Source organism: Hevea brasiliensis, unplaced genomic scaffold (genome assembly GCF_030052815.1).
Source record: "Hevea brasiliensis isolate MT/VB/25A 57/8 unplaced genomic scaffold, ASM3005281v1 Scaf143, whole genome shotgun sequence".
Classification (NCBI taxonomy): Eukaryota; Viridiplantae; Streptophyta; class Magnoliopsida; order Malpighiales; family Euphorbiaceae; genus Hevea; species Hevea brasiliensis.
The window spans coordinates 129,117-152,149 of record NW_026614634.1 but is presented as its reverse complement, the minus strand read 5'-3'; the positions used below and the strand labels follow the sequence as shown (position 1 = coordinate 152,149).

The window sequence follows — 23,033 nt, the reverse complement described above, 5'->3', positions numbered from 1 at the left end:
TTTTTTGGACCTTAAGCTAAAGTGCTGCTAGGTTTTATTTTTCTTTGACTTCAATCCTATACTCGATTCATTTAATGCTTTGTTTGACCATTCACGTTGATGCGTAGCGTGGGTATTTAATTTTATTGGTATTGATAAATTAATTTAGATTTATGAATATTTAAAATTTTAGGCTGTAAAAATATTTATAAGTAATTAATAAATAAATAAATAAATAATTTATAAATATATTTATTATTAAAATAATTAAAAAAATATTAAATAGTATTTATGGTGTAATTTTTAAAATTAAATAAAAATAATATATTAAAGTATTTTATTAAATAAGTTTATATATATATAACTTATAAGTATCAAAATAAAATTTTAGTCCAGCTTATTTTTTTAATTTATAAGTTTAATATATAAATTTAAAAATTATTATAAATAAATAAATCAATTTATAGGGTGTTTGTCAAAATTTATAAGCTGGTTAAATCAATTTATAAACTAGATAAAAAAAATTAAGTTATGGGAATCTATTTTTTCATTTTGATACTTATAAATTAATTTAACTAAATATTTTATCGTATTATCCTCATTTAATTCTTTTAAAATTTCATCATAAATCTTATTTAATATCATTTTAATCATTTTAATAATAAATGCGCTTATAAGCTATTTTTACTAAATTTTAAATGTTTATATGCCTAAATTAGTTTATAAACTAAAACTTACTAGTTTATAAGTTAATACATCAATTTTTTTTTTAATTATAAAGGTAAGGAAGTTGAACTTTGGTGTATTAAATCCAATACATATGTAGAATTTTGATTGATGAACTATTGGTTGAATAAGTGGATTCGTGATTTAATTAATACATTATTTTAAAAAATAGTTAATTACACGTAAATTAATTCAAATTTTAGTTAAATGTAAAAAATAAAGTAAATTATTAATTTTTAATTATTTAAAATCCAACTTTAACATTCATTAAATTATATTTATATGTATTTTTTAAAGTTTATTTTATTTTTTATATAAAAATATTATTCTTAAATATTAAATTAAATGTTTTTAATATTTATGAGTAATATATAAAAAAATTGTATTAATGTGTAATAAAATATATAAATATATTATTTTATAAAATTTATTATATAAACAAAAAAAGATATATCAATTTACTTAAAGGGCACAAAAAATATGTAGTTTTGTTTTATTGATCATAAGTGATTATCTATTAGCTTTTGTCATGGATTAAAGGTTAATAAAGCAAAAAATTAATGAGAAGATGATACTAGTAATGACCTATGCTATAGATAAGAGAACTTCCTATTTTTTCTAATTAAATTTTCAATATTCATTAAATTATTTTGGAAATAAATTATTAAATGATACTATAAATATTAAATAAAATATATTTAATTTTATAATTTTTTAAAAACTTTTATAAAGATTTAAAATTTAAGAATACTAGTGTTGTATAATATAAGAAACAGTCTTATTTTTTTCTAAAATTAAAAATATATTTTGTAAGTAAAAATAAAAAATTAAAATAATTAAGTTATGATTAAAAAAAAAAAGATTGCTACTATTAACTTATCAATCTGATTGGATCATTCTGAATCACTTATTTATTCATCTAATCAATTTATAAATTTAGATTTATATGAAATTAAGACTTTGTTTCATAGAAAATATATTTCTAAAATATATTTTTCACATTTTTAAGTATTTGGGACACTCAAAAATATTAGTTAACGAAAAATATTTTCTTGATAAGAGAAAAACTAAGTCATTTTTAAAGAAAATAACATCACTGTTATTCAAAAAATGAAGTTATTTTTATTTTTTAAAATTTTAATAATTTTATTAAAATGTGAAAATATTTATATATATATATATGAAATAAATACACATCATTAATTTTACATTGTGATCAAATAATAAAAAATATTTATATGGATCATATATAAATTATTTTCTATAAAATAAATGGAGTATAAATATATCAATCTAATTGAAAAATCTTTCATGAATTTTATAATAATGGGTTCAACATAACAATGGAAGAAAGAAAAAGAAAAATGTATGTGGCAACAACATTTCATCCATCTGTTGTATTTGTAAGAGTGTGCGATTTTGATTTTTATTTAGGGTTTATATAATAATCAAATTAATTGATATTTTTGTATGATTTTAGTTTAATTTTTTGATATTTTAATTAAGGCTTAATTTAGTTATTGATTGTTCGATTTCAGTTTGAGTTTTTATTCGTAATAATTATTTCCACAAAAAAGCCATATCTAATTTATCGTTTGCAAATTTTAAAATTGATTGTTAATATATAATATATCGTATAATATACCTGTAGCTATTTATTAATTATATAATATTTAATTATAAAAAATATATATATATATAATTTATGATTGAACATATTATGTAATATAATATAATAATACAAATCCTTCATATAATTTACATTTTAATTATTTTTTAATTATATATCATACAATATGATAGTACGTTGATAATTAAAAGTTATATAATCATTTCATGTATTTATAAGTAAAAATATTTAAAAAATGTAGAAAAATGAATGATAATATTAGAGGATATATAGTTCATAATTATAATATATAGAATATAATAATTATAATATATATTATAATTTTATTTGCAAATATAAATATATAATTATATTTAAAATAGATAACATATTTAAAAAATTATAGAAAAAAAAATATAAAAGTAATTCTCAAATTGGTATAAATTTAATACGATTTTAGTTTAATTCTCGCTAAATATATTATATTTGATTGGCTAATTAAAATAAAAATAACTATTACACATGATTATTTAATTTTATAAATATTTTTATCCAAATTATTAAATTTTAATTGATTTCCTAAAATTTGTTAAATTTTAATTTAATTTTATAAAAATTACTATAATTAAAAATAAAATATTTTAAATTAATTTTAATTATTTTATAAATAATTAAAAAATTAATATGAAATTTTTAATTTTTAATTATAATAATTTTTATTAAAATACGATAAAAATTAATTTAAGTGACATTTATCCTGAACACAGAGGAGGACAGAATAAAGTAGACATAGTAGACCATTGTCATCACTCCTTTGTTGCCTTGTTAATTAATAATTAAACAACTGTTTTAAACCAAAACCACCCTTCTCCTCTCTCCTCGCCCACACTATCACCCAAGCAAAGCAGATCTTTCTCAATCATTTCCTCTTTCCTTTCATTTCTCTCCACGACGAATAGCACAATCCTCCAAATGGCTCTCATTCCGTCGGAAAACGGCGTCGACGGAGACGACGAGCGGGAAGAGGATGAAGAAGATGAGGAGGAGGAAGAAGAAGATGAGGATGAGGAGGAAGAAGAACCCAGGCTCAAGTATCAGAGAATGGGAGGTAGTGTTCCCACGCTACTATCTAATGATGCGGCGTCGTGTATTGCGGTGGCGGAGCGCATGATCGCGCTTGGTACACTCGACGGTACCGTTTATATCCTCGATTTCCTTGGCAACGAGGTGATTAGTGATTAATGACTGACTGAGCTGTGAAATCGTTGAATTGAAGTTTGTTAGATATCAATCTGGATTGTAATTTATGGATTTTTGAGTTTGCTTGGTACTTTTAATTATTTTGTTGTATGTATTTATTGCATTATAATCTCAAAAGTATATTAACTTGGTTATAGTTTGCTCGCTTGCCAGCTTATCACAATGTCAAACCAGGTGTTTTTCACCTTTTTTTCTTGTCTTAACTGTGTTGAACCAGGTGTTTTTCACCTTTTTTTCTTGTCTTAATGTAACGAATTGTGGTTGTAGTCGTAGAATATTAGCTTCTGAATCTAAATTCTTGGAAAGGGAAATTCTATGTCTTTGCATAAGAATGATAAAAACATGATTGAGTATCGGATTGAGTGCTTTGCCTTTTGTTTCATAAATGAGTAAATTACACGAAATATATGCAAGTTTACACCTAGCTCCTTGTCTCTCTATTCCGAACACAATTCTTCCTGTCTTGTGACCCTCAAAGTCCATTTCCCATATGGGATACCCAAAGTACCATAACTTGATTTGTATACAGCTGCTTACAAGATAGTAGTAAATTGTGAAAAATTATAAGCTTGTTTTCGGATCTTCACGCATACCTTAAGTATGGTTTATATTTGACGATGGATACCACAACTGTTATGGGCCCAAACTTATTGTATTTTGAACTGTGTTCTTGATTTATTACTTTTCAGGTTAAGGAATTTCCTGCTCATACTGCTGCAGTTAATGACCTTAGCTTTGATATAGAAGGTGAATATATAGGAAGCTGTTCAGATGATGGGTCTGTTGTAATACATAGCCTTTTCACCGATGAGAAAATGAAGTTTGATTATCATCGTCCAATGAAGGCTATTGCTTTGGACCCTGAATATTCTAGAAAAACATCTAGAAGATTTGTAGCTGGTGGTTTAGCTGGTCATTTGTATTTTAATTGGAAAAAATGGCTGGGCTATCGAGACCAGGTCGGTACAAGTTCACTGTTTGATAACCTATGTATGAATTGCTTGGTTAAGTTTTAAGTTCTTAATGCTGCAAATTAATCCATTTTTCAGGTTTTGCACTCTGGTGAAGGTCCAATACATGCTGTAAAGTGGAGAACAAGTCTCATTGCATGGGCTAATGATGCAGGTGTGAAAGTTTATGATGCTGCCAATGATCAGCGAATAACATTCATTGAAAGACCACGAGGAAGTCCACGTCCTGAGCTTTTGCTCCCTCACTTAGTTTGGCAGGTTAGTCAAATCACAGGTATCTGTGATAGTCCAAACTGTTTCACCATCTTTTTCATTAATTTATTTATCTGTTTTCTTTTATACTTTTGTAGTTTTGAAACTTTTGTAATTAACATGAGCATTTTGTCTTCTCAAAATCTATGCTTTTCCCTTCTATCACATCCAGGACGATACCCTGTTGGTTATTGGCTGGGGAACATCTGTGAAAATTGCATCAATAAGAACAAGTGAGAATAAAGGAACCAATGGGACATATAGGCAAATTCCAGCGGCTAGTATGAACAGGGTGGATATTGTGGCATCTTTTCAAACCAGCTATTATATTTCAGGAATTGCTCCTTTTGGTGATTCTTTGGTTGTTCTAGCTTATATTCCTGGAGAAGAAGATGGAGAGAAGGAATTTAGCAGCACCATTCCATCGAGACTGGTATTTCCCCAATCATGTTGTGTGAAGTATGTGAATTGTGATTCTTGACCTAGAATCTTTTAAGTGCTAAGTAAACAGAGAAAATTTACGAATTGTCATTTTGGTAGGTTGCAAATTACTTCATCAGTTAATTTTTTGGTTTGCCACTTTTTTACAACCATGACAGGAAAGAATATTTGTAATAGGAGATCATACTGCATATGAAGATTCAATGGTATAAGGTTATTCTAGAATGGTTAGCATCATTTTGTCTTCATGCTTTTAGAGTTTATTTTCCAGCATCCAGGCATTTGCTTTATTTGTTGAACACAGTTAATCAGAAAAATGAGGATTTTTCTGCTTGAAAATGTTTAGTACTGAGCCCCCTTTTCTTTTCTAAAAGAAAATTTTAAACCACCCTCCTGCTGTGTTACTTATTCACAGGAGGGATGCATTGCTTTCTGTAGAAGTTATGTTATTAGTTGAACAAGTTGTTTTTACGCTCATTAATATTGTTTGCCTCAGCACCAGTTCTTTGGTTTTGTGTAAATTGCTATTAGCATGACTAATGCAAATATCATTTATGCTAATTAGCATGATATGTGGGTAGCCATGTTGAATATTGCTTTTAGATACCAAAATGGTATGGTCTTTGTCAGTTTGAAGTAGCTTGCTGTAGAAAGAGATGATTCTCATTGATTTCAATTAATCTGTACATGGGTATTTATATACAATTGATTCCTATAATTGTGTTATACTAATTAGGAAGAAATCCTAAATAAGAAATCCTAAATAGGAATACGAGAATCTGAGAATATACCACGAAATAATATAATGATTGACTTTCCATAACACTCCCCTCAAGTTGGAGCATAGATGTTAATCATGCCCAACTTGTTACAAATGTAGTCAATCCTAGCTCCATTGAGCTTTTGTGAAAATATCTCTAACCGCTCTCCGGTTTGATATGTCTGTTGAGATGATCATTTGTTGAATCTTTTCACGAACAAAGTGACAATCAATCTCAATATGTTTGGTCCGCTCATGAAATCTGGATTAGAAGCAATATGGAGAGCGACTTGATTATCACACCACAATTTCGCAGTGGGGGTCTTAAAACACATCTCATCTAGTAATTGAAATATCCACATTACCTCACATCCGATTGTGCCATGGCTCTGTATTGATTCAGCACTAGATCGAGAAACTACACTCTGCTTCTTGCTTTTCCAAGACACCAAATTTCCTCCAACAAAAACGCAATATCCAGTAGTTGACCTCCTATCAACCTTAGATCCAGCCCAGTCGGCATCTGAAAAACATTCAACATTCAAATGCACATGATTACCATATAACAAACCTCTTCTGGAGCTCCTTTGGATAGCACAAGATTTGTCCCAAGGCTTCCCAATGAGCAACAGATTGGGAAGACATAAACCGACTTACCACACTAACGGCATAAGCAATGTCGGGACGAGTGTGATGAAGGTAGTTCAATTTTCCTACCAATCTCCTGTATCTCTCTGGATCTTCAAACAACTCACTATCGCCTGCTAACAGTTGTAAATTTGGAGTCATTGATGCACTATAAGGCTTAGCACCTAATTTTCCTGTCTCTGTCAATAGATCGAGGACATATTTTCTTTGAGACAAGAAAATACCCTTCTTACTTCTCATAACTTCAATACCCAAAAAATACTTTAATAATCCCAAGTCTTTGGTGCAAACGGGTTTGGAGGAAGGTTTTAAGAGATGAAATACTGCAGAGTCACTCCCGGTGATGATAATGTCATCCACATAGACTACCGGGAGAATTAGACCACCTCAGTTGCTTATAAAATCTTGAGTGATCACACTTACTCTTTTGCATACCAAATTCTGTCGCTTCACTGAATCTCCCAAACCAGGCCCTAGGACTTTGTTTCAAGCCATAAAGAGACTTCCGAAGCCTACAAACTTTACCTAACTCCCCCTGAGCAACAAACCCAGGTGGTTGCTCCATATACACCTCCTCCTGAAGATCACCATGAAGGAAAGCATTCTTGATATCCAATTGGTGCAGAGGCCAATCATATGTAGGCTAAAGAGATAAACAAGCGAGCAGTAAGTTTAGTTCTGAGGAGAAAAAGTGTCGAGTAATCAACCCCATATGTCCGAGCATATCCTTTGCTACTGGCCGTGCTTTTAACCTAGCCACGTAACCATCCGGATTTACCTTTCAGAATACCCATTTGCAACCAATAGCTTTCTTACCGGTGGGCAAGGCAATAGTTCCCATGTACCATTAGCATCTAAAGCCTCCATTTCCTCTTTCATAGCAAAGACACCGGTCGAGGATGAGACAAAGGCCTCACCAATGATATTAGGGATAGGAGCGAGTCTAAAGAAGTAACAAAACACCGAGAACAAGAAGACAATTGATTATAAGAAACAAAAGAAGAGATAGGTAAGTACATGAACGTTTACCTTTACGAAGAGCAATGGGTAAGTCTAGATCGGAATCATGATCGGTATGAGGTCAGGATCTCCCAACGAAGTAGCCGGTGGAGGATCCGAGTCGAATCTCCAATCTCTGGAATAAACATGAACAACGGGAGGCCGAGTAGGTCTAGAGACGGAAGAAAGCAGTGTGAGAGATGACTAGATATTGGTTGACAAGTATATATTAAGATATCATCCTCCTCCCCGACTCTCATACGGATGATTGAGAAAAAATGGAGTGGACTCAAAAATGTAACATCTGCGAAACAAGATAACGATTAAGAGTAGGAGAGAAACAATGTACCCTTTTTGGATCCGGAGTACCGAGGAAGACACATTTGAGAGACTTTGGATCCAATTTAGTAACTCATGACGAACATCACGTACAAAACAAGTACAACAAAAATACGGGGTTCAACAGAAACAAAGATTTTGTAGGGAACAAAGCAAAGATAAGGAATATCCCCATTAAGAATGTAAGGCGGCATACGATTGATCAAAAACATGCCGTAGAAAGCGCATCCGCCCAAAAGTGTTTAGGAACTTTCATGAAAAGAAGAGCACGAGTTACCTCAAGAAGATGCCGATTTTTTCTTTCGCCACGCCATTTTGGGATGGGGTATCCACAGAAGATCGATGAAGAATGCCATTTTGTGTCATATAAGATGAAATTGTCTTGAAAAGTATTCTTTAGCATTGTCACTTCTTAATATGCGCATGAAATATTAAATTGAGTTTTGATTTCATTACAAAAGGCACAAAAGATAGAAAACAACTCGAGCGATTCTTCATTAAATATAACGGGTAACACGAGTAATCATCAACAAAAGTAACAAAATAACGAAATCCGCTTTAGAAGTAGAACAAGGACCCCAAACATCGAATGAACTAACTCAAAAGGGGATGAAGCCCGTTTATTGACTCTAGACACGTAAGGCAAACGATGATGTTTTGCAACCGACACGACTCACATTCTAAATCGATAAAGATCAAAGCGAGGACACAACTTCTTCATGGTAGACAAAGAAGGATGACCCAATCTACAATGAGCTTCAAGAGGTGTTAAGTTACTGGAGCAAACAAGCTATCGCGGTAAATGATTTTCCATAATGTAGAGACCACCGACTCACGCGTCCTCTACCAATAATGCGCCGTCGTAAGATCTGAAATAAACAACGATCGGAAAAAGGAAATAGAACAATTTAAGGTACGAGTAAGTTTACTAACAGAAAGTAGATTAAAAGAGAAATTTGGTAGACACAAAACAGATGACAAAGAAATTGATGAAGTAGGATTCGCAGTTCCAGAACCCATGACACAAGAAGTAGAACCATCAGCTAAAGTAACAATAGAGGAAGTGGGATTAGGTAGCGGATAGAAGATTAGAATTACTCATGTGATCATTGCAGAATCAATAACCCATTTGGATGAGGAAGACACAAGGCATGTAGTGGATTTACCTGACTCAGCGATTGCAGTGATAGGGGAACTGGTAGGCTTTAGAGATGCCTGATACTGGGAAAACTGTGCAAAATCCTCTGCAGATACCAAAACAGTTTTCTCAGAGGAAGATCTTGTAGAATCCTCTGCGCCATATTTGCCATCTGTGATCGGATTTTCCTCTGAAGTTGCGGACAATTATATTTTGTATGGCAGGCTCATGACAATAATAACAAATGACTCCTCTTGAGTCTGATTAGAACTAGCCTCTCCATTCTGGATTACTTATGTTGCTGTAATTCCTCCTCTACTTCCTCTTCTATTCCCTGTTGTCCATTTGGATTACGGCTAATAAGAGCACTACTCTTGGCGGTGTGAAGATTGGGTACTCTGCACGAAGGACAGTGTGAATGTTTCATGCAAAGAGGAAATCTCGAATCGAGAGAATCGAGATTTAGCGCCTCATACTCGGAAGGAAGGCTGCAAGAAAACTCATATGACCCGTTGCTCGTTGGGCTTGAACTTTCACATCGTAACTAAAAGGCAACAATACATTAAGTTCCTCATATACGTTTAAAATCCATAAAATAAGCCGTGAGAGACTTATTCTCTTTCTCGACACGGTAGAATGCCTTACAAACATCATAAATACGGAGATATTCCCTTTACGAGAATCTGAGAAAATCTAAGTAATCCATCAATTCCTTAACAAATTCCACGTGATTAATTAAACTAATTACATCACCGTGAATCGAGTTCAAGTTGCAAAAACAACCGAGCATCCTCCCTTAGCCAAGTTTGTTGTGTATCATCGATAGGTGGATCTTTAGTAAGGTGATCATCCTTATCAATGCTACGCAAATAGACCCTATGAGTCTTACTCCACTCCGTAATTCGAACCATTAAGTTTGTGTTCCGTGATCTTAGTCATCATCGGAATCACATCAGAAATAACATTCTTATTGTCTGCCATTTGTTGAGACAAAGAAAACTAACCGAAACGCTAATCCAAAATGCTTACAGCAACAAAATAATCCAAAATCAAAATCAAGCAAATACCGAAATAGGATCTGAGAGCCAAACCTCAGAAGTCCTTTAATGGTGTATCTTGGATCGAACAACGACACGGTGGTGGAATGAGGGGATTGAGGCGACTTGGCGATGTTGATCGGTCGAAGCGGTGGTCGGCGACCAAGGTCTCTCTGGTGGGTGGTGAGAACAAATAGTCACCCTAGATAGATGACCGCTCACGATACCATGTAGAAAGAGATGATTCTCATTGATTTCAATTAATCTGTACATGGGTACTTATATACAATTGATTCCTATAATTGTGTTATACTAATTAGGAAGAAATCCTAAATAAGAAATCCTAAATAGGAATACAGAATACAGAATATACACAGAAATAATATAATGATTGACTTTCCATAACACTTGCCTTCTGTGGTAAACATGATTTAAAATCACTGTCAGCTATTCAAGAACTACTATTTTTTCAAAATTCTTTTTGTGTATCTTAAGCAGGGTAATGCACAGAGGCCTGAAGTACGTGTAGTTACATGGAATAATGATGAACTTGCAACAGATGCCCTACCTTTGCATGGATTTGAGCATTACAAGGCAAAAGACTATTCCCTTGCTCATTCTCCTTTCTCAGGTTAACATTTTTGAATTTGAAGTTGATGGTCTTTGTATGCTAGATGATCTAAATTTAAATATTTATGATACTTTTCATATGAATATAGGAAGCAGCTATGCTGGTGGTCAATGGGCTGCTGGTGATGAACCATTGTACTACATTGTATCCCCAAAGGATGTGGTTATTGCAAAACCAAGGTCAGTATTAATCGTTCCTCAGATCTGAGCATGCCTGATTTTAGAAAATGGACATTAGTTTGATTTCTGACTACTGCTTCAATTTGGTTAGAATTTATTTATACATGCACACATAAGCGCGCGCGCACACACACACATATTTGTGTGTGTGTGTGTGTATAATATTTGAAAGATGTATCTAAGTCTGTATTTTGAACTTTTAATTTGGTCTATATGACCTAATCTTTCAGCATCACCCTTTCATATGTAATATGCTTCAGGAATCAGGAATTATAATGCATTAGCAGTGTAAAAAGAATTAAGAATCAGGAAGTCTTGATGTCGTGATCACAGTTTATTTCCTTTCTTGATTTATGGTGGTAAATTGGGCTACTGTATTATTTCTTGAATGCCTACTTGTATTTCACTGGTTTCTGGGGCTTTTTGACATTAAAAGTTCTATACCTTGTTGATAAACATGATTTAGAAAATTGGACTGAAATGATTATGACATCACTCTTTTTTCTTTTTTTTTTTTAAATAATGATGGTTGAAATAGTAAGAACTTGGTCTTGCTGGAGAACCTTATAGATGATTAGTATTGTTTTTCTGTTACTTTCTTTTTGACTTGTTAGTAAACTGATTAAAACTTAGTATGTCATGGAAAGCTACTTTTAGATGTATGATAGGATCAGTCTATAGTTTATTATATATCTCTTCTAGGTATAAATATCTACAATGGAAATGAAAAGTCAACAATTCATGTTGGGCAAAAAGCACATTTTAACCCTTAAGCCATAGTGAGATATTCAATTCAGCACCTGAACAAAATTTGTCCTCCATCGGGCCATTTACCTTTTATTTTGTCTAATTGACCCATCACTTATTAGTTAACAGAGAAGTCAGGTTATGTGGGACCCACAAAATGATTAAATTTTAAAATAAAAAACAGAATTTAAAAAAAGAGAAAAAATCTCCTAAAATTCATCAAAGTCCAGAAGCAGAAGAACATTAACAATGCAATAAAGAATAATTTCAACAGAAAATTAACTAAAATAGTTCACTAAGAATTAAAACAAAAATCCCAAAAATGGCTAGTGGTTGGCGGTGAGGAAACCTTGGAGAATCCATTTGAAGGGCCACAGCATGGTGCTTGTTTACACCCACACCCATAGAACCCAAAGACCCAAACTTGGATCCTCCATTTTCAGCAAATTCCTTCAGTGATGGATAATCACTTGGGTCACAGGAATGGGATGAGGTTTTGAGAGCACAAGATGAACAAAGCAAGCAACCAAAGAATACCCATTTGAGGAAAGACATTGGAGCAATGTCTAGAACCATCATTACCGAAACTGAAACCTAGCTGGCCCAGCTCAAACGAAGCCAAAACCCCTCAACTGAAGGTGGTATGTCTAGGGCAGGCAGCACTTCTCAATAAGAAACTCTAATGAACCCCAACCATCCAATGAGAGTCCCATATATTAAAGCTTCAGAACTCCATTCCCTTTAACACACACCACTTTAACTTAAACGCTCCAGCCTCACGTTGTCTTCCTCAACCACAAGCTGTGATTGTGCCAGTGTTCTCTCTGAAGCTATTGTTCATTGCTTCTGAGTCTGAGATTGGATGTCCTTATGGTTTTGATTTTAGGTTTCTGATTTTGGGAATATCTTTTTTTTTTTCCTTTTTTTTTTAATTTCAACAATATTCAATGAGATTTTTTTTATTTTTAAAGATATTATATTAATACTTTAATGGGCTCCACAAAACAGAATCTCACTGTCATTTAAGGGCCGTTTATGAAATTGGGACAAAATGGGTTAATTAACGAAAAATAAAAGGTAAGTGGCCTGATTTAATATGAATTTTGAATTTTGTTCAATAGCTGAATTCAAATCTCACTTTAGTTTAAGGGCTACAATGATTTGCCAATTATGTTGCATTCATAAAAGGTTGAATTCTAGTTCTTGAGATTTGTTTAGTAATATTCTTTTAACAATTGGATGGTTTGGAAAATTACACTAGGCTTTGATGAAATAGCTTGAGTTTTGGTTGAATAAAGTGATGCATACCATTCCATTGTTCTGGTTTCTAGATGTGTAAACATAATGGTCCTCTAAACAGAACTTTTGAAAGAAAAATGATGTTTTGTTAGGGATGCTGAAGATCACATTGCATGGCTGCTACAACATGGTTGGCATGAAAAAGCTTTAGCAGCAGTTGAAGCAGGTCAGGCTCGAAGTGAACTCCTTGATGAGGTATATTTTTCTCTTATAATGTTAAGAATTGTAGAGCCTTTTTCTGTTTTTATATGTATGCCATAAGTATATATGTTTTTTTGCCCATGGACATATGCTATGCAAGTTCGGACACAATAGTCAACACTAGTTGAAGGCATGAGCCAAGCTTTACCAAAAACAAAGGCTTGAGGTCCATGGTTTAGTCAAGGTGGGGTAGGGTTGGGCCCAAGTCCATGATCTTAAGCATGGCCTAAGAGAAAAAGAGAGAGAGAGAAAGAAAGAGAGAGAGAGAGGAGAAAAAAAAAAAACGCACACACACACACACAGGGCCAAGGCTGAGCTGAAATTTTTGAATTTTTTTTTTTATTTTCTACTAAAAACTTATTTATTTTATCTAATTATATGTAAATATGAATGCATAAATTATTATATTACATATTTTATGCTATAATATGCATTTTACATATATATATATATATATATATATATATATATATATATATATATTTTCATGTGTATTACTATATTTTAATACATATTATATAAAAAATTTGAATGTCTCTTCGGTCCAGCCAGGCTCATTATCAAACTACTTGGGCCTAAAAATAAACCCCAGCTCTAGTCCTTGGCCCTGAATTAGGGGCCAAGCCCTTTAGTTTTCATGTCAATTTAGTCTGCACGATGGCTCAATGGGGTCTGCTACATGATCAGGTGGGATCTAGATATCTTGATCATTTGATTGTGGAAAGGAAATATGCTGAAGCTGCATCTTTGTGTCCCAAATTGTTACAAGGATCTGCATCAGCATGGGAGAGGTAAATAAAGCAACTATTACTAAATATTCCCACACCCCTTGTTAATAATTGAATGAGAGCCACCCTTTTGCAGGTGGGTTTTCCATTTTGCTCACCTCCGTCAGCTTCCTGTATTGGTTCCATATATACCAACAGAAAACCCAAGACTGCGTGATACTGCTTATGAGGTTTGCTGCAGAAACGTGTTTATATAGTCCTGTTATGCCTTTTCTGATATGTCAGCTTATGATCAGGGTGTCTTCTTGTTTTTCTTGCCACAGGTTGCTCTAGTAGCACTGGCAACAAATTCATCTTTTCATAAGGATCTTTTGTCAACTGTTAAATCTTGGCCACCTGTGATTTATTCTACATTACCTGTCATTTCTGCCATAGAACCTCAGCTAAACACCTCTTCCATGACCGATGCACTTAAAGAGGTCTGAGTTTCTGCTTGTCATTTGAATTGAAATAAAAAAACTTTCAACTCCAACCTATTTTTAATCAGTCTGCATTTATACCAGGCATTAGCAGAGTTATATGTAATTGATGGGCAATATGAGAAAGCCTGTTCACTTTATGCTGATGTAAGTATTTTCATTGTATTCTCATGTTCCTGCAAACTTATGCACAGAGATGGCAACACTACAATTATGTCCACATAAATGATTTGGAAAAACAAAATATTGCATCAATTTAATAATTGTGACATTATTTTATTAAATGTTCTACTGGTTTTTGTTTTTCAGCTTATGAAACCAGATATATTTGAATTCATTGAAAAACACAACTTACATGACGCTATTTGTGAAAAGGTATGACAGTGCAAAATAAATTGAAATGGCTATGATGTGATTAACTTCTCTATTTGAAAGTTCAGCCTAAAGCAGGCGGAGCAAATGTTTCTTTTCCCAATATTTTTCTCATGCCAGTTTTTCTCTTGTGCTTGTATAGGTTGTCCAATTGATGATGCTGGATTGGAAGCGTGCCGTATCTTTGTTTATCCAAAACAAGGACCTAATTCCTCCAGCTGAAATTGTCTCACAACTGCTGGCTGCCAGAAATAAGTGTGATTCAAGATATTTCTTGCATGTATATCTCCGTTCATTATTTGAGGCAAATCCACATGCTGGAAAGGATTTTCATGATATGCAGGTATGAGAATTCTGTTAGTTAGGCACTGTATTTTTCTGATTGTGAATATTGTCTTAATAACATAGCTTTACTTCCTGTTTTTAAAGATCTTGTTTGGCTTGAAATAATTTTGGATAATGATACTAATTTTCATGAACCTTATCAACTCAGCATTAAAATTGAAGTGAGGTGAACATATAAAAATGCATTATAGAAGCATTTTTTGGGGGGCTGTTTTGGAAGTATATAAATTGGATTACACATTTGTCAAATTAATTTAGCTTCTGCATAATAGTTCACTAATTCATGTCAAGCGTTTTGTCTGCAACTCTGTGTCATGTAAAAGTGGGTATTGTCATATTTTGGATGGAAATGATTGTTTGTATCGCTCAAAAAACTAAACATGAGTGCAGTTCAGTTATTAATCAGTGATGTGATAAGATAGAACTCGCAGAATTGATTTAATAAGCGTGTTGTGTTGGGTTGGTGTGGACATTCCATTAGTATGACTTATATAACCTGTTAATTTCACAACTCGCATAATTGATTTAATAAGCATGTTGTGTTGGGTTGGTAAATCCGCCTAAGTAGTTTGCACTTAGTCGGTCTTAAGCCCGGATAAAGGAGGAGGGTTGCGGTAGGTGACAATCAGCGTAAAACTTTCGTCACATCTTATGATATGGATTCAAATTATATAAACGTTTGGGTGTCCTCTACTTACGACGCGCTACATCGGAGTCCGGGTGTAGTGAGAAATATGCAAGGGTGTAGGGCGTTCACCGAAAGCGACGCGCCATGCCGGCGCCTGGGTGTGATGTTAAATGAGCAAGGGTTCTCACATCATGGACGGGTGTGAGCAAAGAAGCTAGTCCATAGGACAGATAGTGGAATAGAACATCAGATAGGCATAGAGAACAATAGAAGATATCATAGAAGGAAATCAATTAGGAAGGAACATGATAGGAGGAGAATCAGGGTTGGTACTTGGAATATTGCATCATTACTGGAAAATTAATGGAGCTTGTGGATACCTTGGAAAGGAGAAGGGTGAATATTGCTTGCATTCAGGAGATTAAATGGGTAGGAGAGAAAAGTAAGGAAGTGGGTAATTTAGGGTACAAACTGTGGTTTACCGGAAAGGAGAAAAATAAGAATGGTGTGGGCATAATCATAGACAGGATGTTGAAAGATGCTGTAATAGCTGTGAAAAGAGTAGAAGATAGAATTATACTAGTAAAGCTAGTACTAAAAGGAGAAACGATAAATGTAATTAGTGTTTATGCCCCACAAATAGGACTAGATAGTGAGAGTAAACAAAGGTTTTGGGAAGATATGGATGATCTAATGCAAGTCATACCGAATGAAGAGAATGTTTTCATCGGTGGAGATTTGAATGGACATGTAGGAAGTGATAGGCAAGGCTATGAGAATGTTCATGGAGGTTTTGGATTTGGCAACCGAAATGAGGAGGGAAAAAGCATTCTGGATTTTGCTATGGCATACGACCTAATACTAGCAAATACCTACTTTATAAAAAGAGAGTCACATTTAGTGACTTTCAAAAGTGGGCAACATAGAAGCCAAATTGACTTCCTCTTAACCAGGAAGACAAATAGAGCTCTATGCAAGGATTGTAAGGTCATTCCGGGAGAGGCTTTAACAAGTCAACATCGGTTAGTGGTCTTGGATGTCAAGTTTAGGAACAATTCAAGTAAGGTTAGAAGAAATAGTGTAGCTCGAACAAAGTGGTGGGAGTTAAAAGGCGTAAAAGCAAGTGAAGTTCAAAAATGAGCTTATCGAGTTCGAAGCATGGAAGCTGGATATGGAAGCCAATGATAAATGGATACAGATGGCATCAAAGATTAGAGAAGTAGCTAGAAAAGTACTTGGAGAGTCCAGAGGACATGAACTACCCTCAAAAGAGAGATGGTGGTGGAATGAGGAAGTACAAAAGGCAGTAAAGAGAAAGAGAGAATGGTATAAGAAATTACCTAAGTGTGATAATAATGAAGCATATGAACAGTACAAGATAGCAAAGAAAGAAGCAAAAAAGGCAGTTAGTCAAATAAGAGCGCAGGCCTTTGAAAAGTTATATGAGAAACTTGAAACTAAAGAAGGGGAGAAAGATATTTATAGATTAGCAAGGAGAAGAGAAAAGAAATGTCAATATCTTAATAAAGTTAGGTGCATTAAGGATAAAGAAGGAAAAGTGTTGGTGAAAGATGAAGATATTAAAGAAAGATGGAGAAATTATTTTTATGATCTCTTTAATAATATTAAAAATGGTAATAGCCAATAGAAAAGAATGTGAATTATACTAGAAGAATTAGATCTTTAGAAGTAAATGAATCACTTAAGAGAATGAAAGTGGGTAAAGCCTGTGGACCCGATGGAATATCAATTGAAGTGTGGAAGTGTTTGAGTGATATGGGAGTGACATGGTTAACTAAATTGTTTAATAAGATTCTAAATTCAAAGAAAATGCCTGATGAATGGAGGAGTATTTTAGTACCTATTTTTAAAAATAAGGGAGACATACAGAGTTGCTCAAACTATAGGGGAATTAAACTCATGAGCCATACTATGAAGTTGAGAGAGAGAGTTGTGGAACATCGACTACGTCATGATACTTCTATCTCTCCTAATCAATTTGGCTTCATGCCTGGTCGTTCAACTATGGAAGCGATCTTTCTCATTAGAAGCTTGATGGAGAAATATAGAGATGCGAGGAAAGATTTACACATGGTTTTTATCGATTTGGAGAAGGCTTATGATAGTGTTCCAAGAGATGTCTTATGGAGAGTGTTAGAATAAAAGGGGGTATCTATTAGGTACATACAAGTGTTGAAAGACATGTATGAAGGAGCAACTACTATTGTGCGCACAGTGGGAGGGGACACAAGAGATTTTCCTATCTCAGTTGGATTACACCAAGGTTCAGCTATAAGCCCTTACCTTTTTACATTAGTTTTAGATGAATTAACAAAACATATACAAGAGAGTATCCCTTGGTGCATGATGTTTGCGGATGATATAGTTCTGATAGATGAGACGCAAGAAGGAGTTAATAGAAAGCTAGAGCTTTGGAGAAGTACTCTAGAGTCAAAGGGCTTTAAGTTAAGTAGAACGAAGACAGAATACATGCATTGCAAGTTCAGTGAAGGCCGAACTGGTGATAGGGAAGGAGTTAGTTTGGATGGAGTGATACTGTCCCAAAGTAATCACTTTAAATATCTCAGCTCAGTCCTTCAAGTAGATGGGGGATGTGAGGAGGATGTTAGTCATAGGATTAAAGCCGGATGGTTGAAGTGGAGACGTGCCACGGGAGTTTTATGTGATCGCAAGATTCCTAATAAGTTGAAAGGAAAATTTTACCGTACAGCCATACGACCGGCCATGTTATATGGTAGTGAGTGTTGGGCACTGAAGGAGTCATATGTGTCTAAGATAAGAGTTGCGGAGATGAGAATGTTAAGGTAGATGAGTGGCTACACTAGATTAGATAAAGTCCGTAATGAGAGTATTAGAGAAAATGTAGAAGTGGTAACAATTGAGGATAAGTTGAGAGAAGGGAGATTAATGTGGTTTGGTCATGTGAAGCGTAGACATACGGAGGCTCCAGTTAGACAAGTAGAGCACATTAGAGTAGAGGATAGAAAGAAAAGAATTGGTAGACTTAAACTGACGAGGAGGAGAGTAGTACAATATGACCTAAAAGTATCACACATTTCCGAGGATTTAACCCAAAATCGTTTAGAGTGGAGAAAGAGAATCTATATAGCCGACCTCAAATTTTTTGGATAAAAGCTGAGTTGAGTTGAGTTGAGTTGTGTTGTGTTGTGTTGTGTTGTGTTGGGTTGGTGCGGACATCCCATTAGTATGATTTATATAACCTGTTAATTCCTATAGGATGGTTAATGTATGACACAATGCAATTATCTTCTGTTATAATTGTGTCAATGTGATTTTTGTATGAATACACTTGACTTGAGGCATATAGCCAAATCCAAAATTTTTAATTGATGATTTGTGTTCAAGTTTGTGTCTATTGTTGCCACCCCTAATCGATGCTGTTCCATTCTGTATACTGATTTGAATATGTTGAATTTTACTGCCTTGCCATGTAGCTCAATCTCCCGTTTGAATTTGAAAAGAATGTAAGAAGCAACTTTCTTTAGTAAAGGTCTATTTTGTTTTATTTCTTGTTGTGCAGCGTATGCTGTAAGATTCCTTTCTTAGTTGTCTAGAAAATCTGGACTGGCATCATTTCTAGTGATTTTTCCTGTTCATATTCTTCTAGTTGAATCATATAAATGAGTTCTTACTCTATCACTGTAGCTGCTGAATTGCTTATGTCTGTTTGGTGCTGATGTGCACTGCACATCTTTGAATTGTCTAAAATCAACTTTAATGTTTATTGTGACAGGTAGAACTTTATGCAGATTATGATCCAAAAATGCTACTTCCTTTTCTCCGTAGCAGCCAACATTACACACTTGAGAAGGTTTGAACGTCAATAAATTACCAGTTATTCATGTTCTGAGTTGATGAATGATCATTTTTTCCCTCAGTTGTTGTCCATTAATTGACCATTCAACTTTCTTAGGCATACGATATTAGCGTCAAAAGAGATCTTTTGAGGGAGCAAGTCTTCATACTTGGAAGAATGGGAAACTCAAAAAAGGCCCTAGCTGTCATCATAAACAAATTAGGAGATATTGAAGAGGTATATAATGTCTTTGTTTAAAATATTTCAGTTGTTCCTTAGTATCATTATTTGTGTTTGTGATAATTTTGAATATTGGTGCAGATAAGCATTATGATTTTGTATGCAGGCTGTAGAATTTGTAACCATGCAGCATGATGATGAACTTTGGGAAGAATTGATTAAGCAGTGCCTTAACAAACCTGAAATGGTATAGTAAGAACTTAATATGCAGACAACTAACACATTTACACATTTTGAAGACTAGGCATTTCTATGCAACTCTTTTTGAGCTTTTCCTGAGAATTTTCCGCTACCTTCCAGGTAGGAGTTCTGTTGGAGCATACTGTTGGCAATCTCGACCCCCTATACATTGTAAATCTGGTACCTAATGGCTTGGAAATTCCTCGGTGAGTACTCCTGGAATTAGTTGCCAAGTTTTGGCCAATTTCCTTTTATCGATTTCAAGTTTTCCCTTCGATTTTTATTTGTAATAGATGTAATCTTAGTGAAATCATGGGCTGCCTTGATTAGGTTTTCTGTACCTATTCTCCTAGATCAGTTTTCTGCAAGTTTACTTAAGATGGCTTGGAATCTTGGAATCCACAAGCTTAGGATTCTCGGATGAGCTTTAGAATGATGAGAAGAGAAGGAAGGGAATGAATACAAGTTGGAAATTTTTTTGTGTTAATCAGATATAAAAAACGATTTCAGCAATCCTTCCTAGTCATTAAATATTTAGGCAATGAAGGCTTCAGGTTCCTAACCAACCCAAATTTACTTGGACTCCTAACCATCCCAACGTTACTTGGACTCTTTCACTCTTATAAAACCTGATAAGAAACAGGCTGTGCTCCTATAAAAAGTATGAAACATTTCATAGTTTTTAACTCTTCAACTTTTCTTAAATAATGGTATTAGTGTAGCCAATGTTTGTACCGGTTGTGTTTATTTCTCTGTTGTTCTATTATTTTTTCAGCCTTAGGGATTGCCTAGTCAAAATTATTACTGATTACAGAACTGAAACATCTCTTAGACACGGGTGCAATGATATTCTTAAGGTGCATTGCTTTACACGCCCTTGCTTTTTAATTGAACAGAAAATAATATTTAGTAGTGCTTACCATTAGCATTGTGGTGTTGCTCGTAAATGTACAGGCTGATTGTGTGAACCTCTTGGTCAAATACTACAAGGAAGCAAGACGGGCAGTTTGCTTAAGTAGTGAAGGAGAGGATGCACGGGCGAAAAGTGATGGTAGGAGGGATTCTCAGGTAACTGAGAGAGCATTAAGCATGAGAACAATGGAGGTCAAGTCAAAAACAAGAGGAGATTCAAGATGTTGCATGTGTTTTGATCCCTTCTCTATACAAAACGTTTCAGTCATTGTATTCTTTTGCTGTCATGCTTATCACATGACTTGTTTAATGGATTCCATGCATAGTGTTAGTGATCAAAAAGGTAGTGAAGAAAATGATGAGTATGAAGAAGAAGATGAAGGCGATGATACCCATGCTGGTGTTCCTCGATTGCGATGCATTTTGTGTACTACTGCTGCCAGTTGAGATGGAACGTTGGTTTTCTTTATCCGAGTCCCTTTTCTGTTTGGCTGGGGAGTGGGGAAGGGGTTGGAATTGTGCTAGTTTTCACCATTTTATCAGGCTTTTCTTTCCTTTTTTCCCCCTTCATTTTTTCGTGTTAATATATGATAATGGCGGTATTCATCAGCTTGCCATTTTTGGTCGAGTTTCAATTGCTGTATTATAATCTTTTTTTTTTTTTTATATATATAAATTAGAAATGTAAAAGCTTTAATTTTACATGGAAGGGTATGCCTGGTGTGTTTGGACAAAGGTGCATATCGAGTTAAATGACCCAAAATATTGCTTGTGAGCATAACTCCAGACTTGCTATCATCCTCTGAAGTCTCAATTGGTCAGCTAATACAAGTAGTGGACCTCTCATTCTAATTCAAAGCTCTCCTACCCGTGCGGGAAGGTTTCCAAAATTCATAAAATCTGTGGATTGGTGTGAATAGCAAATGTAATATTTTTTTTCCAAAATATTTATGTCATTTTTTTAATACAAGTCTTTGTTCGCTAAAAAATACAAGGTCTTAAGAGAATTCTTTGAGAAAAAAAATATAATAATTGTGATATTTAATATATTATTATTAATTTTTATTTATTTAATTTAAATATTAAGGGTGATACGTCAGTTTTTTATGAGTTTGATCAATAAATTATTTGTTTGACTTGATTCCCATGGAAATGAGAATTCCATTTCTTAATTAGAGAAAAAAAAAAATGATAAATCCATTATAGGTATCTTTTTAAATATTTTTTTAACTGATAATCAACTCAATATAAATATAAGAAATTTTTATTTAAATTTAATTTTATTATTTATTTAAAATATAAATATATAAAATTTATATATTTAATAACTAAATTTTGTAGTATTTGGAAAAAAAAAAAAAAATGGCAATAGAATTTGATTTGAAGACTTTTTTGAGCTCAAGTACTGAGCTCGAAGCACTTAACTTTTAGGTCAACGACGCAGTCAAGAGGGCGAAAGCCACAAGCCATAAGCCATAAGCTAAAAAACAACATACAAAACCTACACAGAATAACAATAAATACTGTGGAGGTATCAGGCTGTCCATTTCTTGAAATAGCTGTCTTCGGCCGGCCTTTCTTAATTTTATTTACTGGTATAATAATTTTTTATTTTAATTATATTAAAGATAGAATATATATTGAAATTAGTAAATTTTTGCTGAATATATATTCTTAAGGATAACAAAATTAAGAATAATTTACTAGTTGGTTTTTAGGGTTTATCATTATTCATATTTGAGTCTTTATATTTTAAAAAATAAATTATTTAATTGTTATAATTTAATTTTGTAAAAATTAAAAGTTTCTTTGTTCAATTAAAAATAATTTATCATTAATTATAGATAAAATGACAAAATTATCCTTGAATTTTTTAAATAACTTGTGAGTAAGAATTTGTGAGACTTTATTTTTGTTAAGACATTTTGATTGTGTTATAAATTTTTGAAATTATAACTTTGTTGAATATTTTGTATTTTTTAATTTAATGATGGATAATAATGAGACAAAAATGGAGGAGAGGAAAGATATAGATGGGAAAGAGAGAAAACAAAAGAAAGAGAGAGAAATGTGGAGAGAGACATAGTAAGAGAAA

The 23,033-nt window shown here is 33.4% G+C and overlaps 1 protein-coding gene across 2 annotated transcripts; it reads left to right on the top strand.

Annotated features, from left to right (window-relative positions):
* Nucleotides 1-3,127: 3,127 nt before the first annotated feature.
* Nucleotides 3,128-21,899, top strand: LOC131176502 (vacuolar protein sorting-associated protein 41 homolog). 2 transcript variants are annotated; one of them, XM_058141543.1, is made up of 19 exons: nt 3,128-3,541; nt 4,264-4,533; nt 4,624-4,803; nt 4,970-5,230; nt 10,658-10,790; nt 10,879-10,969; nt 13,108-13,210; nt 13,904-14,007; nt 14,081-14,174; nt 14,268-14,423; nt 14,508-14,570; nt 14,733-14,798; nt 14,938-15,138; nt 19,544-19,621; nt 19,724-19,843; nt 19,953-20,033; nt 20,147-20,232; nt 20,802-20,883; nt 20,981-21,899. In XM_058141543.1, the coding sequence occupies exons 1-19, from the start codon at nt 3,287-3,289 to the stop codon at nt 21,383-21,385; spliced, it is 2,829 nt and encodes a 942-aa protein (XP_057997526.1). In that variant the 5' UTR covers nt 3,128-3,286; the 3' UTR covers nt 21,386-21,899. The 2 variants fall into 2 exon arrangements, with proteins under 2 accessions (XP_057997526.1, XP_057997525.1); XM_058141542.1 differs by having other exon boundaries at nt 10,655-10,790.
* The last annotated feature ends 1,134 nt before the right edge of the window (nt 21,900-23,033 follow it).